This window comes from Erinaceus europaeus, chromosome 13 (genome assembly GCF_950295315.1).
Source record: "Erinaceus europaeus chromosome 13, mEriEur2.1, whole genome shotgun sequence".
Classification (NCBI taxonomy): domain Eukaryota; kingdom Metazoa; phylum Chordata; class Mammalia; order Eulipotyphla; family Erinaceidae; genus Erinaceus; species Erinaceus europaeus.
The window spans coordinates 44430040-44452193 of record NC_080174.1 but is presented as its reverse complement, the minus strand read 5'-3'; the positions used below and the strand labels follow the sequence as shown (position 1 = coordinate 44452193).

At 39.0% G+C, this 22154-nt stretch overlaps 1 protein-coding gene across 18 annotated transcripts in view; it reads right to left on the bottom strand.

The window, feature by feature from the left end:
• The window catches only part of EPB41 (erythrocyte membrane protein band 4.1), a 217665-nt gene that overhangs the window by 132801 nt on the left and 62710 nt on the right, over positions 1 to 22154 (bottom strand). For all 18 annotated transcript variants that reach the window (XM_060205680.1, XM_060205692.1, XM_060205686.1 and 15 more), the window contains exon 2: positions 109 to 583. In XM_060205680.1, coding sequence (XP_060061663.1) covers positions 109 to 576 — 468 coding nt within the window. In that variant the 5' untranslated portion in view covers positions 577 to 583. The remainder of the gene's footprint in view (positions 1 to 108; positions 584 to 22154) is intronic.

Genomic DNA, 22154 nt, shown 5'->3' with positions numbered 1-22154 from the left:
TGATACTGTGTTAGCAAATGAACCCAGGGCCTTTTGCATACACCCCACCAAGACACCCCAGCCCAGTATTTCATTGTACCCACTTCCCACACATTCAAGCATCCTTACCTGTGTTTCTGCACTACTTAATGAGTGAAGATCCAAGGATGGGTCTGTCTTGAGTTCAGGTTCAGGAGCTGCAATTGGGGCCTTTAAAATGATCTCATCAAGACTGGTTCCAAATTCAATCTCTTTCTGACCTTCTTCTCCTTTCTCTTTAGCTAACTCTATTTCTTTGCCTTCTTCCTCAGAGACCTGGGACTTAGGTCTTTTGAGAAATGAGGAGAATAGCCGTGATAGGCCCCTGCTTTCTGATGCCCGGTCCTTGTTTTTTATCAAGTCTTCATGTGTAGGAGTGTCTCCATTAGATGTCTTCAGCTTCTGCTCACACTGGTTATCTCCCTCAGCTGCCACTTGAGACACCTCTTCCAGCTGAGTTTCTTGTTGGCCTGGGTTTGTGGCTCCCTCACCTTCCTCCTTCTGTTGCTTGTGTGGTGAATTTTCAGCTTCAGTCACTAAACTCTTCTCTGTTGTCATGATGTTGCTATTAAAAAAAATTAAAATGAGAAAAACATATAGTAGGCAAAACCCAGCTCAGGTCAAGTGTGCTAAGTTTAATATGCTTAGGCATTTAATAAAAAATTGACAATATTCAAGTCCATTAAGCATAAGACTTGGCATTAAAGTACAAAAATACCTCACCTATACATCCTGAATAAATTATTAATGCTTTGGCCCACTAAAGGTATGCATATGGGGGGAAAAACAGCTTAAAATGGTACCCACCAAGGCCAATTTAGTAAAACATGACATTTTAAATTTAATGCTTGAAATTGTATATGGAAAATATAGTTTTGTCCTAAGAAAGAATCTATTTGTACACTGTCCTTTGAGCATACCAGTATAAAGAATCTACAGGAATTATTCTCTGCAAAATTCTTTACATCCCAGAACATGACCAATCCCCCAACTCTTTGATACTGTTATTTCTTGGAATGTAGACTTCACAATCAAGAATAGTAAAAACAGAATTCTAATTGTTAATAGACTTGTCAATAGCAGTGGAAGTATGTTTTGTTTTGTTTTGTTTTGTTTTTAAATCATTAGGTTTTCACGTCTCAATAGCAATCCATGACCCTTTTCAAAAGTATCCCATTTAAAATTTGTTTTATTTATTTATTTATTTATGAAGATAGCAGGAGCGAGAGGGGCCAGGTAGTGGCACACCTGGTTAAGCACACAGATTACAGTGCAATAGGACCCAGATTCAAGCCCCTGATCCCCACTTGCAGGGGGAAAGCTTCACAAGTGGCGAAGCATGGCTGCAGGTGTCTCTCTGTCTCTTTCCTATCTCCCCCTCTCAATTTCTCTGTCTCTATCCAGTAAAAAAATAAGAAATAGTGGTGCGGGAGGTGGCGCAGTGAATAAAGCACTGGATTCTCAACCAAGAGGTCCCGAGTTCGATCCTCAGCAGCACATGTACCAGAGTGATGTCTGGTTCTTTCTCCCCTTTCTCATAAATAATTTAAAATATATATCTATATATTTTTAAAAAAAGAAAAAGAGAGAAAGACTCAGACATCATTCTGGTACATGTGCTGCTGGGGATTGAACTCAGGACCTCATGCTTGAGAATTCAATGTTTTATCCACTGAGCCACCTCCCGGACCACTTGTTTTAAATTCTTTAAGACCTTTTTCCTTCTAACAAACATGATTCTAAATGATCAGTATCTTTTTTTTTTTTTTGCCTCCAGGGTTATTGCTGTAGCTCAGTGCCTGCACTACAAATCCACTGCTCCTGGAGGCTATTTTTTCCTTTTTGTTACCCTTGTTTTATTGTTGTAGTTATTATTACTGTTGTTATAGATGTCGTCATTGTTGGATAGGACAGAGAGAAATTGAGAGAGGACGGGAAGACAGAGGAGGAGAGAAAGACACTTGCATACCTGCTTCACCGCTAGTGAGGCGACCCTCCCACCCTGCAGGTGGGGAACAAGGAGCATAAACCGGGATCCTTATACCCGTCCGCTTTGCTGAATTGCGCTTAACATGCTGCGCTAAGGCCCGGCCCCCACCACTGAATATTTCTACACAGGAAAGTAGGTAAACAAAGTAGACGGCAGCAGAGGAGGGGAGGTTAGCTTCAGAGAAAAACTCTAAAAATGATTTGGGTAGGTTCAGGTTATCAGTGAATAAATGCACAATATAAACCCTGAAGGAGTGGTCTGGGAGGTGATGCAGTGGATAAAGCACTGGACTTTCAGGCATGAGGCCCTAAATTCTATCCCCCGCAGCACATGTACCAGTGTGATGTCTGGTTCCCCCCCATTAATAAATAAATAGAATATTTAAAATTTTTAGCTTCCCTATAGAAGCTGAAAATAATACTAGACAGAGGAACTTGAAAAGTCTTGGATCCAAGGTTTCAGAACTACAGTTACCCTTTTTTAGTAACTTGCCCTTATTAACATGCTTCTCATTAACCCAGGCAGGTTTATGTTTGGGACTGAGGACATTTTTATAATGTATCCCTCCTGTAGTTCATGTATTTTCATATTTTTCACATCATATTTTAATTGTTCGCTTCAATTTTTCTTTATTATTACATATAATATTATACATAATATTATATATATATATTTTTTACCTCCAAGGTTATCGCTGGGGCTTGGTTCCTGCACTATGAATCCACTACTCCTGGAGGCCATTTTTCCCATTTTGTTGCCCTTGTTGTTGTTGTTATTGTTGCCATTGCTGTTGTTGTTGTTGGATAGGACAGAGAGACATCAAGAGAGGAGGGGAAGACAGGGGGGGGGGAGAAAGATACCTGTAGACCTGCTTCACCACTTGTGAAGTAACCACCCTGTAGGTGGGGAGCTGGGGGGCTTGAACCAGGATCCTTTTGCTGGTCCTTGTACTTCACACCATGTATGCTTAACCCATTGTAATACTGTTTGGCCCCCTTTATTATTTTTTAAATTTAATTAATTTATTTTGTCTCCAGAGTTATCACTGGGGCTCAGTGCCAGCACTATGAATCCACTGTTCCTGATGGCCATTTTATCCATTTTATTGGCTATGATAGAAACTGAGAGGGTAGGGGGAGATAGAGGAGAGATATCGAGACCTACTGACCTGTTTCACTGCTTGTGAAGTGGCCAGCCCCCCACCCCGGCACGTGGAGAACTGGGGACTTGAACCTGGATCTTTGAGCCAGTCCTTGCCTTTGTACTATGTGCGCTTAACCTGGTGCATCACCATCTGGTCCCCTTTGCTTCAATTTTTCTACAAAAACAGTGTTATCTCTACATTTCTCCCTGTCCTATACAACAACGACAACATCAATAACAACAACAATGAAAAAGAACAAGGGCAACAAAAAGGAAAATAAATAATTTTTTTTTTTAATTTTTTAAGTAAAATAAAATAAAATCATATCAATGTACAACTGAAAAAAATATCTTCATTACAATCTGTCTAGTTTATTTAAGTACGAAGTCACTAAGGTTCGGAGAAGATAAGCAAGTGATGAAATAATGCTACAGGTGTCTCTCCCCTCTCTACCTCTCTCTTCCCTCTCAATTTTTCTGTCTCTATCTAAACATCAATAAATAAAAATGTAAATAAAGATAAATAATTTAAAAAAAAAACTACTCCAATTACTTGACGTAAACCCCCCACGGCAGGGGTTTTATTTGACATGGTTATAGTCTCCACTTCTATCCCTAGTGTATTCATTATATTATATTCATTATATTACATTTTCTCACTCTGAACTCTTCTATTTCATTCACACAAATAAGAAGAGATGACTTAATTCTTGTTCTACAAATATATAACAAATTTATGTTTTGCAGGTCATAGAATATGAGTGAAAATGACATTATTGGGAGTTGCACAGTGGGTTAAGTGCAGGTGGCGCAAAGTGCAAGGACCTGTGTAAGGATCCTGGTTCGAGCCCCTGGCTCCCCACCTGCAGGGGAGTCACTTCACAAGCAGTGAAGCAGGTCTGCAGGTGTCTATCTTTCTCTTCCTGTCTTCCCCTTCTCTCTATTTCTCTCTGTCCTATCCAATGACGATGACATCAATAACAACAATAACTACAACAATAAAACAACAAAGGCAACAAATGGGAATATTTTAAAAACATGAAATTATTAAGTTTGTGCTTGCTTTGGCAGTACAGATACTAAAATTATAATTTTCTTTTTTTTTTTTCTCCCCATTAGCAAGGCATTGTTCAGCTCTGGCTTAAGGTGGTGCTGGGGACTGAATCTGGGGCCTTGGAGCCTCAGGTATTAAAGTCTTTTTGCATTACACTATCTCCCTAGCCCTATAATGATTTTCTAATTGTTTATTTTCTAGTGAGAGTAGACTGGCAGAGTCCCTACAAAAGGATAAAATTATTAAGCTTCTTTCTTCTTTTTAATTTATTTATTCCCTTTTGTTGCCCTTGTTTTATTACTGTAGTTATTATTGTTGTCATTGTTGTTGGATAAGCTTCTTTCTTTTAATTTTTTTTTTTATTATCTTGATTTCTTGGATAGAGACAGTCAGCAAGTAAGAGGGAAGGGAGTAATATATAAAGGGAGAGAGAGAGACCTTCAACACTACTTCACCACTCACAAAGCTTTCCCCCTGCAGGTGAGGACTGGGGACTCCAACCCAGGTCCCTGCGCACTATAACATATGCGCTCACCAGGTGCGCCACCACCTGTCACCTAAGCTTATTTCTAAGAGTGTTGATCTGTCAACTTGAATTCCACACTGAAGTATAGCAAGAAAATAAAATATGACCACTACACTTCAGCATGTCTAAAAATACATGGTTTCTTTTAGAGGAGGGCAAAAACATTGTTTTATTCTTTTTTTCTCTCTATCCTCATATAATTCTTCCTTCAGAGACTATTTTCTAGGCACCACATGAAATTCCAGTGCAAACAGTCAACATTAGAAGTGAATATAATTTGTAAAGCTATTTTTATTAAAAATGTGAGAAAACAGTTTTCAAATTTAGAAATAACACTAGTGGGAAAGAATGGATGATGTGGCATGAAAAAAGATACTTGAAAATAAAGAGTGTAAACGTCTCTATAAATGGAACTTAACCACATGAAAAAGCTCAGTATGTAGCTGAAGATCACATACTAGAAAAATGAGGTTTAAATCATTTTTGAGTTTATAAATAGAAACTAAATCATTTGTATTCTTAAAGTAAAAATTTTTCCTAACAAGCACAGCTCTGAACAGCACTTTAAGGAGTTTTAACAAAATAGCTAATTTCCCCCCCCCCTTTTGTTGCCCTTGTTGTTGTAGCCTTGTTGTGGTTATCATTGTTGTTGATGTTGTTCATTGTTGGATAGGACAGAGAAAAATGGAGAGAGGAAGGGAAGACAGAGAGGGGGAGAGAAAGACAGACACCTATAGATCTGCTTCACTGCCTGTGAAGTGACTCCCCTGCAGGTGGGGAGCAGGGGGCTCGAACCCGGATCCTTACAGCGGTCCTTGCGCTTTGCGCCACATGCACTTAACCTGCTACGCTACTGCCCAACCCCCAACTAATTTTTTCTTTAAAATCACTTTACTGGGGCTTAACGGTTTATTTTATAGTACAGTTGTTGACACATGGGTACAATTTCTCATCTGCTAAATAACTTTTATGTCAAATATTCATCACACCTTCGATTTATAGTAACCTGAGGCATAAGGAGAAGAGGTACTACTCTAAAGGATTCCATTATTCAAGAGGAAATAAGAATTTCTTTGATTTTAATATATATCAATCTTTTTCATAACTAGTAGATAACATGTTTATTCACTCAATGCAGAAATTGTTTATGACATACTATTAGCCAGAGGATGATCTACCCCATTTAAACACTTTTGATGGCACAGAGCCTTACAATAATAGACCATCCCATTGTTAGGTAACTCATTGTAGAAAGGTCATCCGTCACTCTGAGCCCACTTTGCTTTTCTTTAATTTACACACACTCGTTCTAGAATCCAAACCCCTAGAATTAAAAATAAATCTACTATTACACCTATAAAAATAGCTTTGGGGGCCAGTTAGTGGTGCACACACTGCAGTGCACAAGGACGCAGGTTCAAGCCCCTTTACCAGCAGGGCGGAAAGTTTCATGAGTGATGAAGCAGGGCTGCATATGGCTCTCTCTCCCTCTTTCTCTTTCTGCCTCCTTCCCTCCCTCCCACCCTACATCCCTCCCTCAATTTTTCTCTGGCTCTACCCAATCATAAATAAAGATATAAAAATAGCTTTTGGGGGCTGGTCTTAGCGCACAGGGCTAAGCGCACGTGATGCAAAGTGCAAGGATTGGTGCAAGGATCCCAGTTCCAGCCCCCAGCCTCCAGCCCCTACACCTGCAGCAGGGTCGCTTCAAAAGCAGTGAAGCAGGTCTGCAGGTGTCTATCTTTCTCTCCTCCTCTGTCTTCCCGTCCTTTCTCGATTTCTCTCTGAACTATCCAACAACAATAATGGAAAAAAATGACCACCAGGAGTAGAGATTTTGTAGTACAGGCACTGGGCCTCAGCAATAACCCTGGAGGCAAGATTAAAAAAAGCTTTTTAAATCTTTGAAGGTAGTATTAGTTTAAGCCAGATGAAACTGTTGGCACTTAACCATTCTTTACCTTAAAAGACTAGAAACAGGGCTGGGTGGTGGCGCACCTGGTTAAGTGCACGCATTACAGTGCACAAGGACCCAGGTTCGAGCCCCCAGACCCCACATGCAGGGGGAAAGCTTTGCAAGTGGTGAAGTAGGGTTGCAGGTATCTGTCTCTCTCTCTCCTCTATAACCCGCTTCCCTCTTGACTTCTGGCTTTATTTATCCAATAAATAAATAAATAAAAAGACTAAAAACAGAAACAGCCATTTCACAGTGGGCAAAATAGCTCCCCTGGGAGCACATCAGCTTTGCCATGTACACAACCCAGGTTCAAGTCTGACCCCTACAGCACTGACCAAGTTTCCGTGCACTTCTCTCTCTCTTTTTAAGACTCTCTTTTTTAAAGAAACCTTTTCTTTTTTAAATTTTTTATTGTCTTTATTTTTTTTATTGGATAGAGACAGCCAGAAATTGAGAGGGAAGAGGGAGATAGAAAGGGAGAGAGACAGAGAAACACCTGCAGCCCTGCTTCACCACTTGTGAAGCTTTCCCTCTGCAGGTGGGGACCGGGGACTCAAACCTGGGTTCTTGTGCACTGTAACATGCACACTTAACCAGGTGCACCACCACCTGGCCCCTGCACTTGTGTCTCTCTATCTGAAAAAGTCAGCCAGAGCAGTAAATCCCCAGAGATGGGGGGGGGGGGAGCCATTCCATATGGTTCAATTTAGTAGTGTTTTTCACTCCTTATACTGTACCTCCTCTTCTTTGGTCTTCTCTTTCTAAAGCTAAATATTCCCAATCCTTCAAATGTTCCTCTTGGTCTGCTCATTCCTCCCTATCCTAGTCATTCTCTAACTATCAGTTTATTCCTTTCTCTAAGCTGTTTTTTTTTAATAAAGAGAGAAATTGAGATGGGAAGGAGAGGGAGAGAGGGAGACACTCACAGCATAGTTTCACCACTAGGGAAGTCCCCTTATCGCATGTGGGGACTGGAGGCTACAACCTGGATCCTTGTGCATCATAACACATGCACTCAACCAGATGCAGCACTGCCCAGTCCCCATCAGTATCTTTCTTTCAGTGTAGTACATAGAACCAAACACTTTTCCCTACATGATTGAAATTAGAAAAGTTCTGACATAGCTCCAGTTTTATAATCTTGATTCTGAACTGAGAATTGAACCATCAATAGAGGGTGAGAGACAGAGAGAAAAAGAGACACTAGAGTAGTGCTCCAGCGCTGGGAAAGCTTCTCCTGTGTAGGTGCTCTCGTGTGGTGGCTGAAAGAGGTGGGGACAGACTAGAACTTGTGTCCTTATGCATGGTAAAGTGAACGTTCTACAGGGTGAGCCATTTCCCAGTCCCCTGAACGATCAATTGTTATTAATGTTTTGCGAAAACCTTAAGTCGGATCATTTTACTGCCCCTTAAATACTCCAGCAACATTTCATATTATTCAGTATAAAAGTCAAAGTCTTCCACCACCTTCCCTGCTCCAGTCACAACAGTTTATATTCTCAGAGTTTCCTAATTATGTTAGGTATACTGTGAATCTGATCTTTGTACCTGTTGTTCCCTAGAAAGCTATTTACCAGGTAGTTATAAGGCTTGCTCCACTTGAGTCATCACTTAAATATCTCTTTCTCGGATCAAACAGATCACTCACTGGGTATGCATGCAGCCCAGGTATGAGCCTCAGCATTACAAAGACCCAGTCCCCACCAGCAAGAGAGACACTTCACAAATGCTGAAACAGTACTGTGGGTGTCTTTCTTGCTCTCATCCTCTATCATAGAAAAAGAAAGAAAATAAATATCTTTTAAAAATAAAAAATATTTCATTTTATATGTGGAGAGAGAGAGATGCCAGAGCACCACTATGGGACATGCAACAATGGAGAATCGAACTGGGTGCCTCAGACATTAACTCCTGTGTATGCCAGTGGAACAATCTCCATGGTCACACCCCCCAACACACACACACACACACACACACACACACACACAAACATTTTTCTTTTTGTTTTCTGCTTTATTTTTCTCTGTAGCACATATTACTCTTTCATGACAACTCATGTAGTTTTTACTTAGTTTGTTGTCTTGTCAACTCCATAAAGCTGAACATGATTTGCCTTCTGCTGCACCTACGACACAGAATGCTACAAACATCAGTCAAAAGGATAAATTAATATGACAAAAAAGTGATCCTGACACCATTACAAGTTAAAAACCACTTTCCTTATGATAAAAGATGTACAAGAAGGGGGCGGGCAGTAGCGCAGTGGGTTAAGCGCAAGTAACTCAAATAGCAAGGACCGGCGTAAGGATTCTGGTTCAAGCCCCCGGCTCCCCACCTGTAGAGGAGTCGCTTCACAAGCGATGACAGAAGTCTGCAGGTGTCTATCTTTCTCTCCCCCTCTCTGTCTTCCCCTACTCTTTCCATTTGTCTCTGTCCTATCCAACAACAATGACGTCAATAACAACAACAATAATAACTACAACAATAAAACAACAAGGGCAACAAAGGGGAAAATAAATATTTTTTAAAAGATGTACAAGAGCCCCTCAAGAAGAATACGGCTTGTTTACATAGCCAAAGCATTCAGATACTTCAGATATGAAACTCTAACTCCTTTTTAAATAAATTGACAATGGATAGTAGTCAATACAAACACTTCTTTTTAAAAAAATTTTATATTTATTTATTTTCTTTTGTTGCCCTTGTTTTTCATTGTTGTTGTAGTTATTATTATTGTTACTGATGTCATCATTGTTGGATAGGACAGAGAGAAATGAAAAGAGGAGGGGAAGACAGAGGGGGAGAGAAAGACAGACACCTGCAGACCTGCTTCACCGCCTGTGAAGCGACTCCCCTGCAGGTGGAGAACTGGGGACTCCACCCAGGATCCTTCTGAGGGTCTTTGCGCTTTGCGCCACCTGCGCTTAACCTGCCCGCTGCACTACCGCCCAACTCCCAAATACAAACACTTCTAAAGTTGTTTGTTTGTTTTTAACTTAGCATCAACCCACAGAAAAAAAAATGCTTTGGTACTCAAGCACAAAGCAGTCGGCTAAATTACTGAGTTGCTTAGCAGCAAAAGGAAATTAGTAAATCAAGTCCTTGAAAATGCTCCTATACATTTTGTCCTTTCAGACACTAAGTTGCTTACTTACTGCCTTTCAGACACTAAGTTGCAAATGCTACTATGATTCTATCCTGACTTCCATGGACAGAAGACCTCACCAGTGTGTAGAATCTCACCTCTCCAGAGCCCTACCCCACTAAGGAAAGACAGAAATGGGCTGCAGTTATGGATCCACCCGCCAACGACCATGTCCAGCAAGGAAGAAATTATAGAAGCCAGACCTCCCACCTTGTGTACCCCATAAAGAATTTAGCTCCAGGGGCTGGGTAGTGGTGTACCTGGCAGAGTGTACATGTTACAAAGCACAAAGACCCAGGTTCAAGCCCCTGGTCCCCATCTGCAGGGGGAAAGCTTGCGAGTGCTGAAGTAGGGCTGCAGGTGTCTCTTTGTCTCTCTTCCTCTCTACCACTTCCCTCTCAATCTCTGTCTCTATACAATAAATAAATAAATATAATAAATAAATTAAAATTTGCTCCATACTCCCAGAGGCAGAGAAATGTTAGGCAAGATGATGAGAAGGCTTTGAAATCCCAATTCTGTCAGGACCTAGAGAGAGAAGAGGAAAAAGCAAAGGATATTTGCAAATAGTAATAGGTGTAGGTGTGACTTAGAAAGGAACAGAGGGCAGGACCATAGGAAAAAATGAACAAATATATATATATATATATATATATACATATATATATATGAATATAGACAGATGTAGAATACCCCTGTTATCTCATAATTTTGTAAATCGATATTAAATCACTAATAACATTTTTTAAAAACTGACAATGCTCTCATTTACTTAAAATATTTTATTGCGTAGTTCCGATGGTCTATAACAAAGGTAACATTCAAATAGACTGCGATGGACATCAGTGCCCTCAGATTCCCTAAGGATATCAGTTCTAGGACAGTTCCCTGGAGTCCAGTTCAGAAAGAAGCAACCCCAGTCATTCTGACCAAATCTCTAGGTCATTCTTCATTCATCCGTGTTCTGAAAAAGTGGTTGTGTTTTCAAGCTGCTGAAAGGAACATGAGCTAAACCAGATACCCAGAAAACTATTAGCTCATTCTATATCTACATCTGATTCATTTATCTTTCAAAAAGACATACTGTCCCCACACTGACAACCATTCTCTCATGTAATACTGCCCTAGAACTATCTCTATCAGGGAATAACTTTTTTTTTTTTTTTTCAGGGAATAACTTTTAAAAATTCTTTCAGGGAGTCAGGCAGTAGTGCAGCGGGTTAAGTGCAGATGACACAAAGCGCAAGGACCGGAGTAAGGATCCTGGTTCCAGCCCCTGACTCCCTACCTGCAGGGGAGTCGCTTCACAGGTGGTGAAGCAGGTCTGCAGGTGTCTCTCTTTCTCTCTCCCTCTGTCTTCCCCTCCTCTCTCTATTTCTCTCTGTCCTATCCAACAACGATGACAACAGTAATAACTACAACAATAAAACAAGGGCAACAAAAGAGAATAAATAAATATTTTTAAAAATAACAAAATCTTTCAGAGTTATTATAAAAAGTTTCCCTCGGTTATTTAGGATTTATAAGATTTTTAAAAACAAACAAATAAAAGGCTAGGGAGGGGCCAGGTTATGGCACACCTGGTTAAGCACACACACTACAGTGCACAAGGACCTGGGCTCAAGCCCCTGGTCTCCACCTGCAGGGAGAAAGCTTCATGAATGGTGAAGCAAGGCTGCAGGTGTCTCTCTGTCTCTCTCCTACTCAGTCTCTCCCTTCTCTCTCAATTTCTCTCTGTCTCTATCCAATAATAAATAAAGATTTTAAAAAAAGGCTAGGGAGAGAGCATAATGTTTATGCAAAAGAATTTCATGCCTGGGGCCAGGTGGTGGCGCACTTGCTTGAGTGCACACATTACAGGTGCAAGGTCCTGGGTTTAAGTCCCCAGTCCCCACCTGCAGAGGGAAAGCTTCATGAGTGGTGAAGCAGGGCTGCAGGTGTCTCTTTGTCTCTCTCCCTATCTCCCCATTCCTCTCAATTTCTGGCTATCTCTATCCAATAAATATAAATTAAAAAAAAAAAAAGAATTTCATGTCTGAGGCACTGAAGTCACAAGTTCAATCCCCCACATCACCATAAGTCAGAGCTGAGCGGTGCTCTGGTCTGTGTATATATCTTTCTCTCTTTTCTCTCTCATTAAAATAAAAATGTTTATTTTTTATTTTTATTTCTTTATTGGGAGATTAATGTTTTACATTCAACAGTAAATACAATAGTTTGTGTATGCATAACATTTCTCAGTTTTCCACATAACAGTACAACCCCCACTAGGTCCTCAAAAATTATTTTTAAATATTGAATATAGAGGGAGTTGGGTGGTAGTGCAGTGGGTTAAGCACATGTGGTGCAAAGCGCAAGGACTGGTCTAAGGATCCCAGTTAGAGCCCCCGGCTCCCCACCTGAAGGGGAATTGCTTCACAGGCAGTGAAGCAGGTCTGCAGGTGTCTATTTCTCTCCCTCTCTCTGTCTTTCCCTCCTCTCTCCATTTCTCTCTGTCCTATCCAACGACAACATCAACAACAATAATAACTACAAAAACAACAAGGACAACAAAAGGGAATAAATAAAATAAAATAAATTTTTTTTAAATATTGAATATAGTACACTGCTTCATAATTCAATGCAACTTAATATAGACCAGCATTAAGAGATTAAGTAGAGAGAAAAATAAAACAATTTAATACCAGAATTTTAAAAATGTAGGGCTTAAAGTATTAATTCTAGTTGCTAACAAACATAGTATACTATTTATATTTGGAGTTTAATGATGACAGGCCAGTAGGACAGTATGGCTTAATTTTTCAGGATTAGTTATATAATTTATTATTTATCAGCTACATAATATTAGTCTTTTCTTTCAATGAGAATACAAAATACCATCTGCCTTTCACTGACCAATTAAGTCAAATAAAAAGTTCAGTTTTAAAGTACTTTGGTGTTATTAATAGAGAGAAAGTTAAATAGAAGTAAATGGAGGGGGCACAAGAGTGGCACACCTGGCTGAGTGTACACATTACCATGTGCAAGGATTTGGGTTCAAGTCCCACTCTCCACTTGTGGGCGGACGCTTCAGGAACAGTGAAGCAGGTCTGCAGATATCTATCTTTCTCCCAATCTACCCATCCCACTCCATCCAATTTCTCTCTGTCCTTTCACATAAAACAGAAAGAAGAAAAAGGCAGGCAGAATAGATAGCAAATAGATAGGTTATGCAAACAGACTCTCATGTCTGAGGCTCCAAAGTCCCAGGTTCAGTACCCTGCATTACCATAAGTCAGAGCTGAGCAGTGCTCTGATAGGAAAAAGGAGAAAGAAGAAGTAGGAGGAGATAAAGGAGGAGGAGGAGGAGAAAGAGAGAGAGAGAGAGAAAGGAAGGAAGGAAAAGGCTATGAGGAGCAGTGGATTCCTAGTGCCAGCGTTGAGCCCCAGCAGTAGCATAAATAAAACCAAAATTTTTTAAAGTTAATAGCATTCAAAAATAGTTATTTCTCTTATTTCTGGTATTATCTTGTACTTTGTTCTCTTACTAGACTGCAAACTCACCAAAGGCAAAGTTTATATCTTAAATGTCTATATTTCTCACAGTACTTTTCAAAGAAACTGCATAATAGGTACACGATAAGCACTCTTAGATGATTCCTACTGCTAACTATCTTACAGTCAATATTAGACTGTTACACATAATTGCCTATAATCATGGAATTCCTAGTTTATAAAAATATATTGAATAAAGAAAAATAGTAATATTGATGGTGACGACACCAAGATTAACCCGTCACAAGAAACTTTACATATATATTCCCAAGTAATTCAATATCTGATAATTCTCTAATTTAAGAGTTAGTATTCCTAGAGACTTATACTATAGATCTGCTGAATAAGCCTGCAGTTACTTACTTTCAATTCTTAAAAACTAATTTTTTGCATACAGCTGTGTTTACTCACACCATGTCTAATTTACGCTAGAGGTGTAAAATAACAGAGCCCAGAGCTCTCTGCTTTACATTTCCCCTTGCCTTTGTTATTTACTTCTCATCAGCTTGCTAGCCAAAGCTGTAATTAGTACCCCACAGGGATCTATACTTTTCTAATAAAGAACAGCCTACAGCATAATGGCATGTATACACACAGAGAGCCATGTATGTTCTTAACGAATTAGGAATATTTCACACATGCAAGCCTTCAACAGCTGAATGAGAGCACTTTACATGGCAGCTGCAACTGACTGGCAACACTGAATACAGATTAAGTCATCCACTTCTCTTACTGTGTATACAACCTTAATTGCTAGAAGAAAATAATCTAGCTGATACTAAGTAGAACTGTGGATACAGGTCCTAAAGGCAACCATATTTGCCAAGAATTATTTTTTCTCAAATGTCTACAAACTGGTGTTTGTTACATAACAGTCTACTGTGATTTTTATGTAAAGTCATTGTTTTCAGTCAGATTAGCTGGTAGTTAGATCACTGGAAAAGTGAACAGCATATAGATGCAGGTTCAGAATCCTGTTCTATATTGCCTTCATAGCCCAGCTGTTTTTTGTTTTTTTTTTTTAAACCAGAGCATGCTCAGTTCTGGCTTATGGTGGTGTGGGGGATTGAACCTGGGACTTGACAGAGCCTCAGGCATGAGAGTCTGTTTGCATAACCATTCCGCTATCTACCCCTACCCGATTCTTTCTTTTTAAAATTTTAACCAGGGATATCTAGGGGGCTTGGTACCAGCACTACAAATCTACTGCTGCAGGTGGCTATTTTTCCCATTTTTATTTTATTTGACAGGACAGAGAGAAACTAAGATGGATATATATCCATCTGCAGGGGGGAGGGAGTGAGGTACCTGCAGACCTGCTTCACCACTCATGAAGAGAGAGAAAAAAAGAATGTAAAATAGCAGTTGTGACATGTAGCAAGTACAAGTGTGTTGATTTATTGAGAACAAGTGTCAATGGTACTATTATTTAGTACCTTTCTTTCTTTTTTACTTGGACTTCCACAACACTGATAAATAAATAGTACAGTGTAAAACAATTAGTTCTCCCTAACCATTTACCTCATTTGTAACAGTATCAAGAGTCTGCACCATTTCAAAACAGAAATGGAGACTGAGGAAGTAGCCCAACTGATAGAGAATCACACATGCCAGAAATTCCCAGTTCAGTCCTTGGCACCACATGTACTGGGGTGGTACTCTGACTTGTCTCTGTCTCATGTAAGGAACTCTTTCACACTTGCAAAAAGATAAAATAAATCTTTGAAAGCTAGAAAATGAATGTTTCTTAGAAAATATGAATGGGGCAGGGGTGGTTCCAAAGTCCCAGGTTCAATCCCCTGCACCATCATAAACCAAAGCTAAGCAGTGCCTGGTTAATATATATATATATATACACACACACACACACACACACACACACACACACACACACATAAATGTATTATAAACAATTAGGGGCCAGGCAGTGGCGCACTTAGTTAAGTGTGCACATTACAGTGCACAAGGATCCAGGTTCAAGCCCCTGGTCCCCACCTGTAGGGGGAAAGTTTCACGAGTGGTGAAGCAGGACTGCAGGTGTCTCTCTGTCTCTCTCCCTCTCTATCCTCCCCTCTCAATTTCTCTCTGTCTATATACAATAATAAATAAATAAAACATTAAAAAATTTAAAAAGCTAAAAAAAATTACAGCGGGGGGGGCCAGACAGTGGCACACCTGGTTAAATATACACATTATAGCGTACAAGGACCCAGGTTCAAGCTCCTGGTCCCCACCTGTAGGGGGAAAGCTTCATAAGTAGTGAAAAATAAAAATATTTAAAAATAAATAAATAAATGACAGCTGTGAATCTCTTTTTTAAAATTTTTCATTATCTTTATACATTGAATACAGTCAGCCAGAAGTCAAGAGGAAGGGAGAAACAGGAGAGAGGCAGGGAGACACCTGCAGTCCTCTTTCACCTCTCACAAGGCTTTCCTCCTGCAGGTGGGGATCTGGGGCTCCAGTGCAGGCCCTTGCGCACTGTAATGTGAGCGCTCAACCAGGTGTGCCACCACCTGGCCCCCAGCTACAGTTCTCTCTCTCCTGTTCACTGCTTGATTTTAAGAATAAATGTCTAGTGGTCCAGGAGGTGGCGCTGTGGATGGGCCCCTCAAGAGATCCTGAGTTTCATCCCTGGCAGTACATGTTCCAAAGTGATATCAGGTTCTTTCTCTCTCTCCTCCTATCTCGAAAGGAAAGAAAGAAAGAAAAGGAAAGAAAGAAAGAAAGAAAGAAAGAAAGAAAGAAAGAAAGAAAGAAAGAAAGAAAGAAAGAAAGAAAGAAAGAAAAAGAAAGGGAGTGGTCCAGGAGGTGGTGCAGTGACTAAGGCACTGGACTCTCAAGCATGAGGTCCTGAGTTCAATCCCTGGCAGCACATGTACCAGAGTGATGTCTGGTTCTTTCTCTCTCTCCCCTATCTTTCTCATGAATAAATAAATAAAATCTTTTAAAAACGAAAGAAAGAAAGAAAGAAAGAAAGAAAGAAAGAAAGAAAGAAAGGGAAAGGAAAGGAAAAGAAAGAAAGAAAGGGAAAGAGAGGAAGGAAGGAAGAAAGAGTAAGTGTCTAGATTCAACTATCAAGTATAGGGAAGATAAAGAATAAAGAAACTTGTTAAACCCTGCCAGAAAAATAAGGTTTGCAAAAATCTAGACTGAGTAGAAAGTCTACAGAACCAGCACAACGATTGCCACCTCAACATGCTTCACTTCAGACTGTGTCCAGAGACTTCACGTGTGGAATGACAACCCTTCAGCTTCATCACTCAGGTGAGACCTTTCCTTTCCTAGTATACTCTAATTCCATCTCAGGTGGTTCACTTTCTAACAAAGTCCCAAAACCTAGATATACACCAATTTCTGTGAGAGAGAGCATATGTTCACACATATCCGTAAACTACTGCAAAATATATACCTGAAAGCAGAAGTACACTAGAGTTTGCAGTGAGTATCCCCCCTAACACTTCCTCTCCACTATTCCAAGCTTTGGGTCCATGATTGCTCAACCATTTGTTTGGCTTCGTATGTTAACTCTCTTTTCAGTCACCAGGTTCCAGATGTCATCAGGATGCTGGCCAGACTTCCCTGGACTGAAGACCCCACCAATGTGTCCTGGAGCTCCGCTTCCCCAGAGACCCACCCTACTAGGGAAAGAGAGAGGCAGACTGGGAGTATGGACCGACCAGTCAACGCCCATGTTCAGCGGGGAAGCAATTACAGAAGCCAGACCTTCTACCTTCTGCAACCCTCAATGACCCTGGGTCCATGCTCTCAGAGGGCTAGAGAATGGGAAAGCTATCAGGGGAGGGGATGGGATATGGAGATTGGGTGGTGGGAATTGTACCCCTCCTACCCTATGGTTTTGTTAATTAATCCTTTCTTAAATAAAAAATAAAAAGTCTACAGAATAAATAACTATTTGTGTTATTTTTTATACTTCTATTTACTTTGGATAGAGATAGAAGTTGAAAGGGAAGGGTGAGATAGAGAAAACTGCAGCACTGTTCCACCACTCGTGAAGCTTTAACCCCTGCAGGTGGGGACCAGGGGCTTGAACCTGGGTCCTTGTGCATTACAATGTGTGTACCCTACCAGGTGTGCCACTGCCTGGCCCCAATACTGTTTCTTAAAAGGCACACATTATGAGAAAATAGGAAATGAAAAGTAACTACAGATTGAAAAAAACTTAGAGAAATATCAATAAACTGCGATAGATTCTACCTCAAATAAATTATAAAAGTATATTTTAGAGAATTGAAAATTTGAACACTAGATGGTATTTGACACTAGGTAATTACTGATAATTTCTTATATGTAATAATGACATTAAGGTTATTTTATAACCTAATCTTTGAACAAATGGCAAGCTATTATATGCAAATTGGTGTCTTACATTTGCTTTAAAATGACACAAAAGAATAATAGATAAATGACAGAGGTGAAACAAAGTCAGCAAAGAGTTAATAACTGTTGAAACTGGGTGATGTGTACCTGTGGTTCATTACAGTATATTGTCAATTAGTCCTTATTTTGAACGATTCAATTTTTTTATGATTCCATTTTTTTAATTAGCTAGTTATTGAAGCTTGGCAAAGCTGTCATAATCTTTGCTCCATGATTCCCAGAAACACTGAAATTGAGAAGAGATTCAAAATCTTTTAAGAATTTTTAGAGCTTTCAATTTAAACACTACACAACTTAAACAAAAGAGATGGATAAAGTACATTTTTGAGAACTGCTCAGCTCTCCTAAGTCTTAATTCTGTAAAAGAAAAAAAAAAAAAAAAAACAGAAGTAGAACCTGAAATGGAATTGGCACCAAATATCGCACCCAAGTAAAAGACTCTGGGGTGGGGGTGGGTGGGGAGAATCCAGGTCCAAGAAGGATTCAGAGGACCTAGTGGGGGTTGTATTGTTATATGGGAAACTGGGGAATGTTATGCATGTACATATTATTGTACTTACTGTTAAATGTAAAACATGAATTCCCCAATAAAAAAATTTAAAAAAAAAAACAAGCAAAAAAAAACCAAAAAACCTATATGACAGCAGTTTACCACCCTGGTGTCTACAGTCATACAGATAATTATGTTGATGACCTCAGCTGTGCAAAGCACCATTAAATGATTCTAGTGTGTATACATATGCTCACTCTTCCCTTGAGCCACTCTATCAACTTCTCTTCCTAAATGGAATGATGGAGAAGCTACAGCTGAGGTCCTGAGTGAAATTTATTCCATTGTTACCAAAAAAGACAAATTAAATCCATATCTTCGACAGAATTTACACAAGAAATCTATAAGAAAGAAGACAGTGCAAAAGAAGAGGAAATCTAAACAGAAGTCCTTACCTGGAAATATTTATCTTCCAAAATGTAGTAATAAACATAATTGAGTATCAAACACCATCAATGCAGGGAAAACATTTTAAAATATATTATTAAAAAAGTATACCGAATGACAGAGGACCTAGTGGGGGTTGTATTGTTACATGGAAAACTGGGAAATGTTATGCATGTACAAACTATTGTATTTACTGTTGAATGTAAAACATTAATTCCCCAATAAAGAAAAATTTTTTAAAAGTATACCAAAGATAACAGGGGTGATCTTCTGAAGTGATGTTTTCCCTTCTTTTTATAATAAGCATGTAATAATTTAATAAGGGGGGAGGAGTAGGGGTGCAGAGTATCTCTTCACTCCAGGGACAAAAGAAAATTTTATTTTATCATAATAAATTATAAATCACGGCACAATTCAATTTGTTTTTCTTCTACACCTATTTTTGCTCACATTCCCAATATGAAACTTTTTTTCTCAGTTCCCACAAATGAGACAAAGCTATGTTTCTTTCATTGATTCACTTCAAAAGAGTAGATAACACTAATACACTTTCTTTTTTTTTTTTTTTTTACTAATACACTTTCTAGTTTCTAGTCACTTAAGTATAATACCCTCTCAATCTCTTGATTTAAAGTACAACATAAAGTAGTATCTTTTTTGCTAGACAATTCTCTCAGCCAAGGGTAAATTCTCCAGCTATGTGCTCATTTCTCCAGCTATGTGCTCATATTTTTCTCATTCTCTTGCTTCAACTCCTACAACATATCAAATTACTTCATCTATAAGTATCCTTTTTGTTCAATCCCTGCCCTGCTTCTAAGCACTAATACCCTAGGATAAACTGAAAACAAATTAAAATTACAGATGTTTCAACCTAATGTTCAACCCGCTACCAGATTAAATCTTACCATTAATTTCATAGAGAAGTAGGTTTTTGCAGGAAAAAAAAAAAAAGAAGTAGGTTTTTGTAAACACATTTTCTCAGTAGTTAAAAGCCAACAACTATAACCATTCTTCGAAGATGGTTGTATTTTTTTACTTGGCCTAGATATTCATGTGCTGTATATGTACAAAGTGATAATTGACTGTATTCAAGGTACCTTTTTGTTTTATTTTTTAAAAATCCTTCAGTAGTTGAGAGCAAAATATGCCTAACTAAAAAGCTGTACTTCCCAGGAATCCCTTCAGATAGAAGGTTGTAAATGAAAGTCACTGACCTCTGGTCTTCTTCCCTTCCCCTTATTGCTTCTCATCTAAAACACAGATGGCTGATGGGGTGTGAGCAGCCATCTTATGACCTTCAGAACAGAAGGTCTGTTAAAAGTCGGCAGAGCATAAATTTAGGAGACTAGGTCCCCAGTTGGGACCAAGACTTTCATGGGACCAAGAAAGCTTTTTTTTTTTGTCTAATATTCACAATGATTTCACTACCAAATAGATCTATGACTTAAACATTCACACTAAAAAGTATCTCAGCTGCATGATATCTAAATTCTAGTTACATACACTTACCACAGAAAGGCAAAAACTATTTACTAATAAAGAGTGTGGCTTTTAAAGTCAGATATATATAAGCCAGGAAGGTGATGCAGTGGTAGAGCACTAGACTTCCACAAGTGAGGCCCTGGGTTTAATCCCCAGCACCACATAAGATGACAGAGCAGTGCTCTGATTCTCTTTCTCTCTCTTAATAAAATAATCTGAATGACTAAAATGACAATAAAGTCTGACAAACATGAGCCTGAATCTGCTCAGCTACTTGCTATTTATACGGCTTCATGAACATATAACATCTCTTACGTCACAGTTAAAATGTTGTTGTGGATTGTTCTGATTATCCAATGCTCATTCTTAGTACCATGTATAGTATTGTCTTATAAGGGTGAAATTACATACTTTGTGATCCAGCAATTCTACTTCTAAGTATGTACCCTAGAGAAATTGAGCTGTGCTTATGATACATCTACATACCCAGTGCAAACATGCATACAAAAAGCCATCACACACACATGAGTAGACATGTACATGAACGTTCACTGCTGCATTGCAATGTCTATCACCGGGAAAACAAGCAAGTAAGTATGAAATAGTTACACAATGGAGTATTATACCAGAAAAAAAGTGAATTAACTACAACTAGTGAAGGGATATAAATGAATTTCTTAGAAATAATATGAAATGGAATTCAAAATATACCATTTATATAAAGTTCAAAAGCAAGTAATAAACAGTATACACACACAATTATTTTACATCACTGGGGCCTCACACACATACCACTGCTCCCAGGCCAACCTTTCCATTATTTTTATTTCAGTAAAAGAAAGAGATAAGAGAGACAAGCAGACAGACAGAAAGGAAAGGAAAAGACCACAGCACAACTCTGCCATCCATGGAGCTTCATTGGTGCAATATGCTGGCATGCAGGGCTCAAACCTAGGGCCTCAAAGCACGCTAACTAAGGTGCATGCTGTCTGTACCAGGTGAACTATCTTCCAGTCTTCTAAATGGTATATTTTTAAATAAATTATTAAATAAGTATGTATGTATATATTAATTGTGTTTATATACCTCCTTAATATACACACACATCCTTAAAGTAGAAACATTAAATAACTGATCTGTTTCAAATTAAAATGTACTGTACTCACTGAACTGAAATAACAAACCACTTAGCTAGTTAACAAGAATTAAACATTAAAATTCTAACCTAGTCTGCAGAATATCTAAACTAACCATATTTTTAATGGTCTCCAAACTATAGAAGAGTCCCTAGTTACATCTAACAAAGAGAAAGCCATTCATCCTTGAGGGATTAAGAGGTCTATTTAAGATTCATAATTAAGCAAAGAATGTAAAGTTACACTTATCCATTAATTTGGCTTTCCCATTTGTACATGCTCACAGCTGCTCCATTCTCACTCTTGAATTATTACACACCCTCCCTTGTCTCACTTTTTGTTTTCCCACCACACTCTAGAAACTCTCCATGCATAGGACCCTCCCTTTCTGTCATGATGGAGACTTCTCCATTTTTTTTTCCTTTTGTATGGGCTCACCTCATTCCAAAGTAAAAAATGTCTTAAATATTTACTAGCAGTCTGCCCTTATAAATGTCTTCAGTAAATCAAAAAGAACTAGGCCTGTGAGCCCTAGGACAATGCTTTGAGATTTAAACCAGCAAGCCATTTTCATTACTAAATTTTTACTGGTCAAAGTAACATATTGGGTAGTGCAATGTCCCACTTAGTAGAACACATACTTTACCATGCTCAAAGAGCCAGGTTCAAGCCTCCAGTGCTACATGAGAACACCATGCATGGCTAGATGTGTTGTCCCTTCTCTGTGTATGTCTCTCTATATCCCTTTCTGTCTCTATCATAAATTAGAAGGAGGAAAAAAAAAAGCAGGGAGGGGCACAATGGGAGCTTTGTTGAGCACATACATCA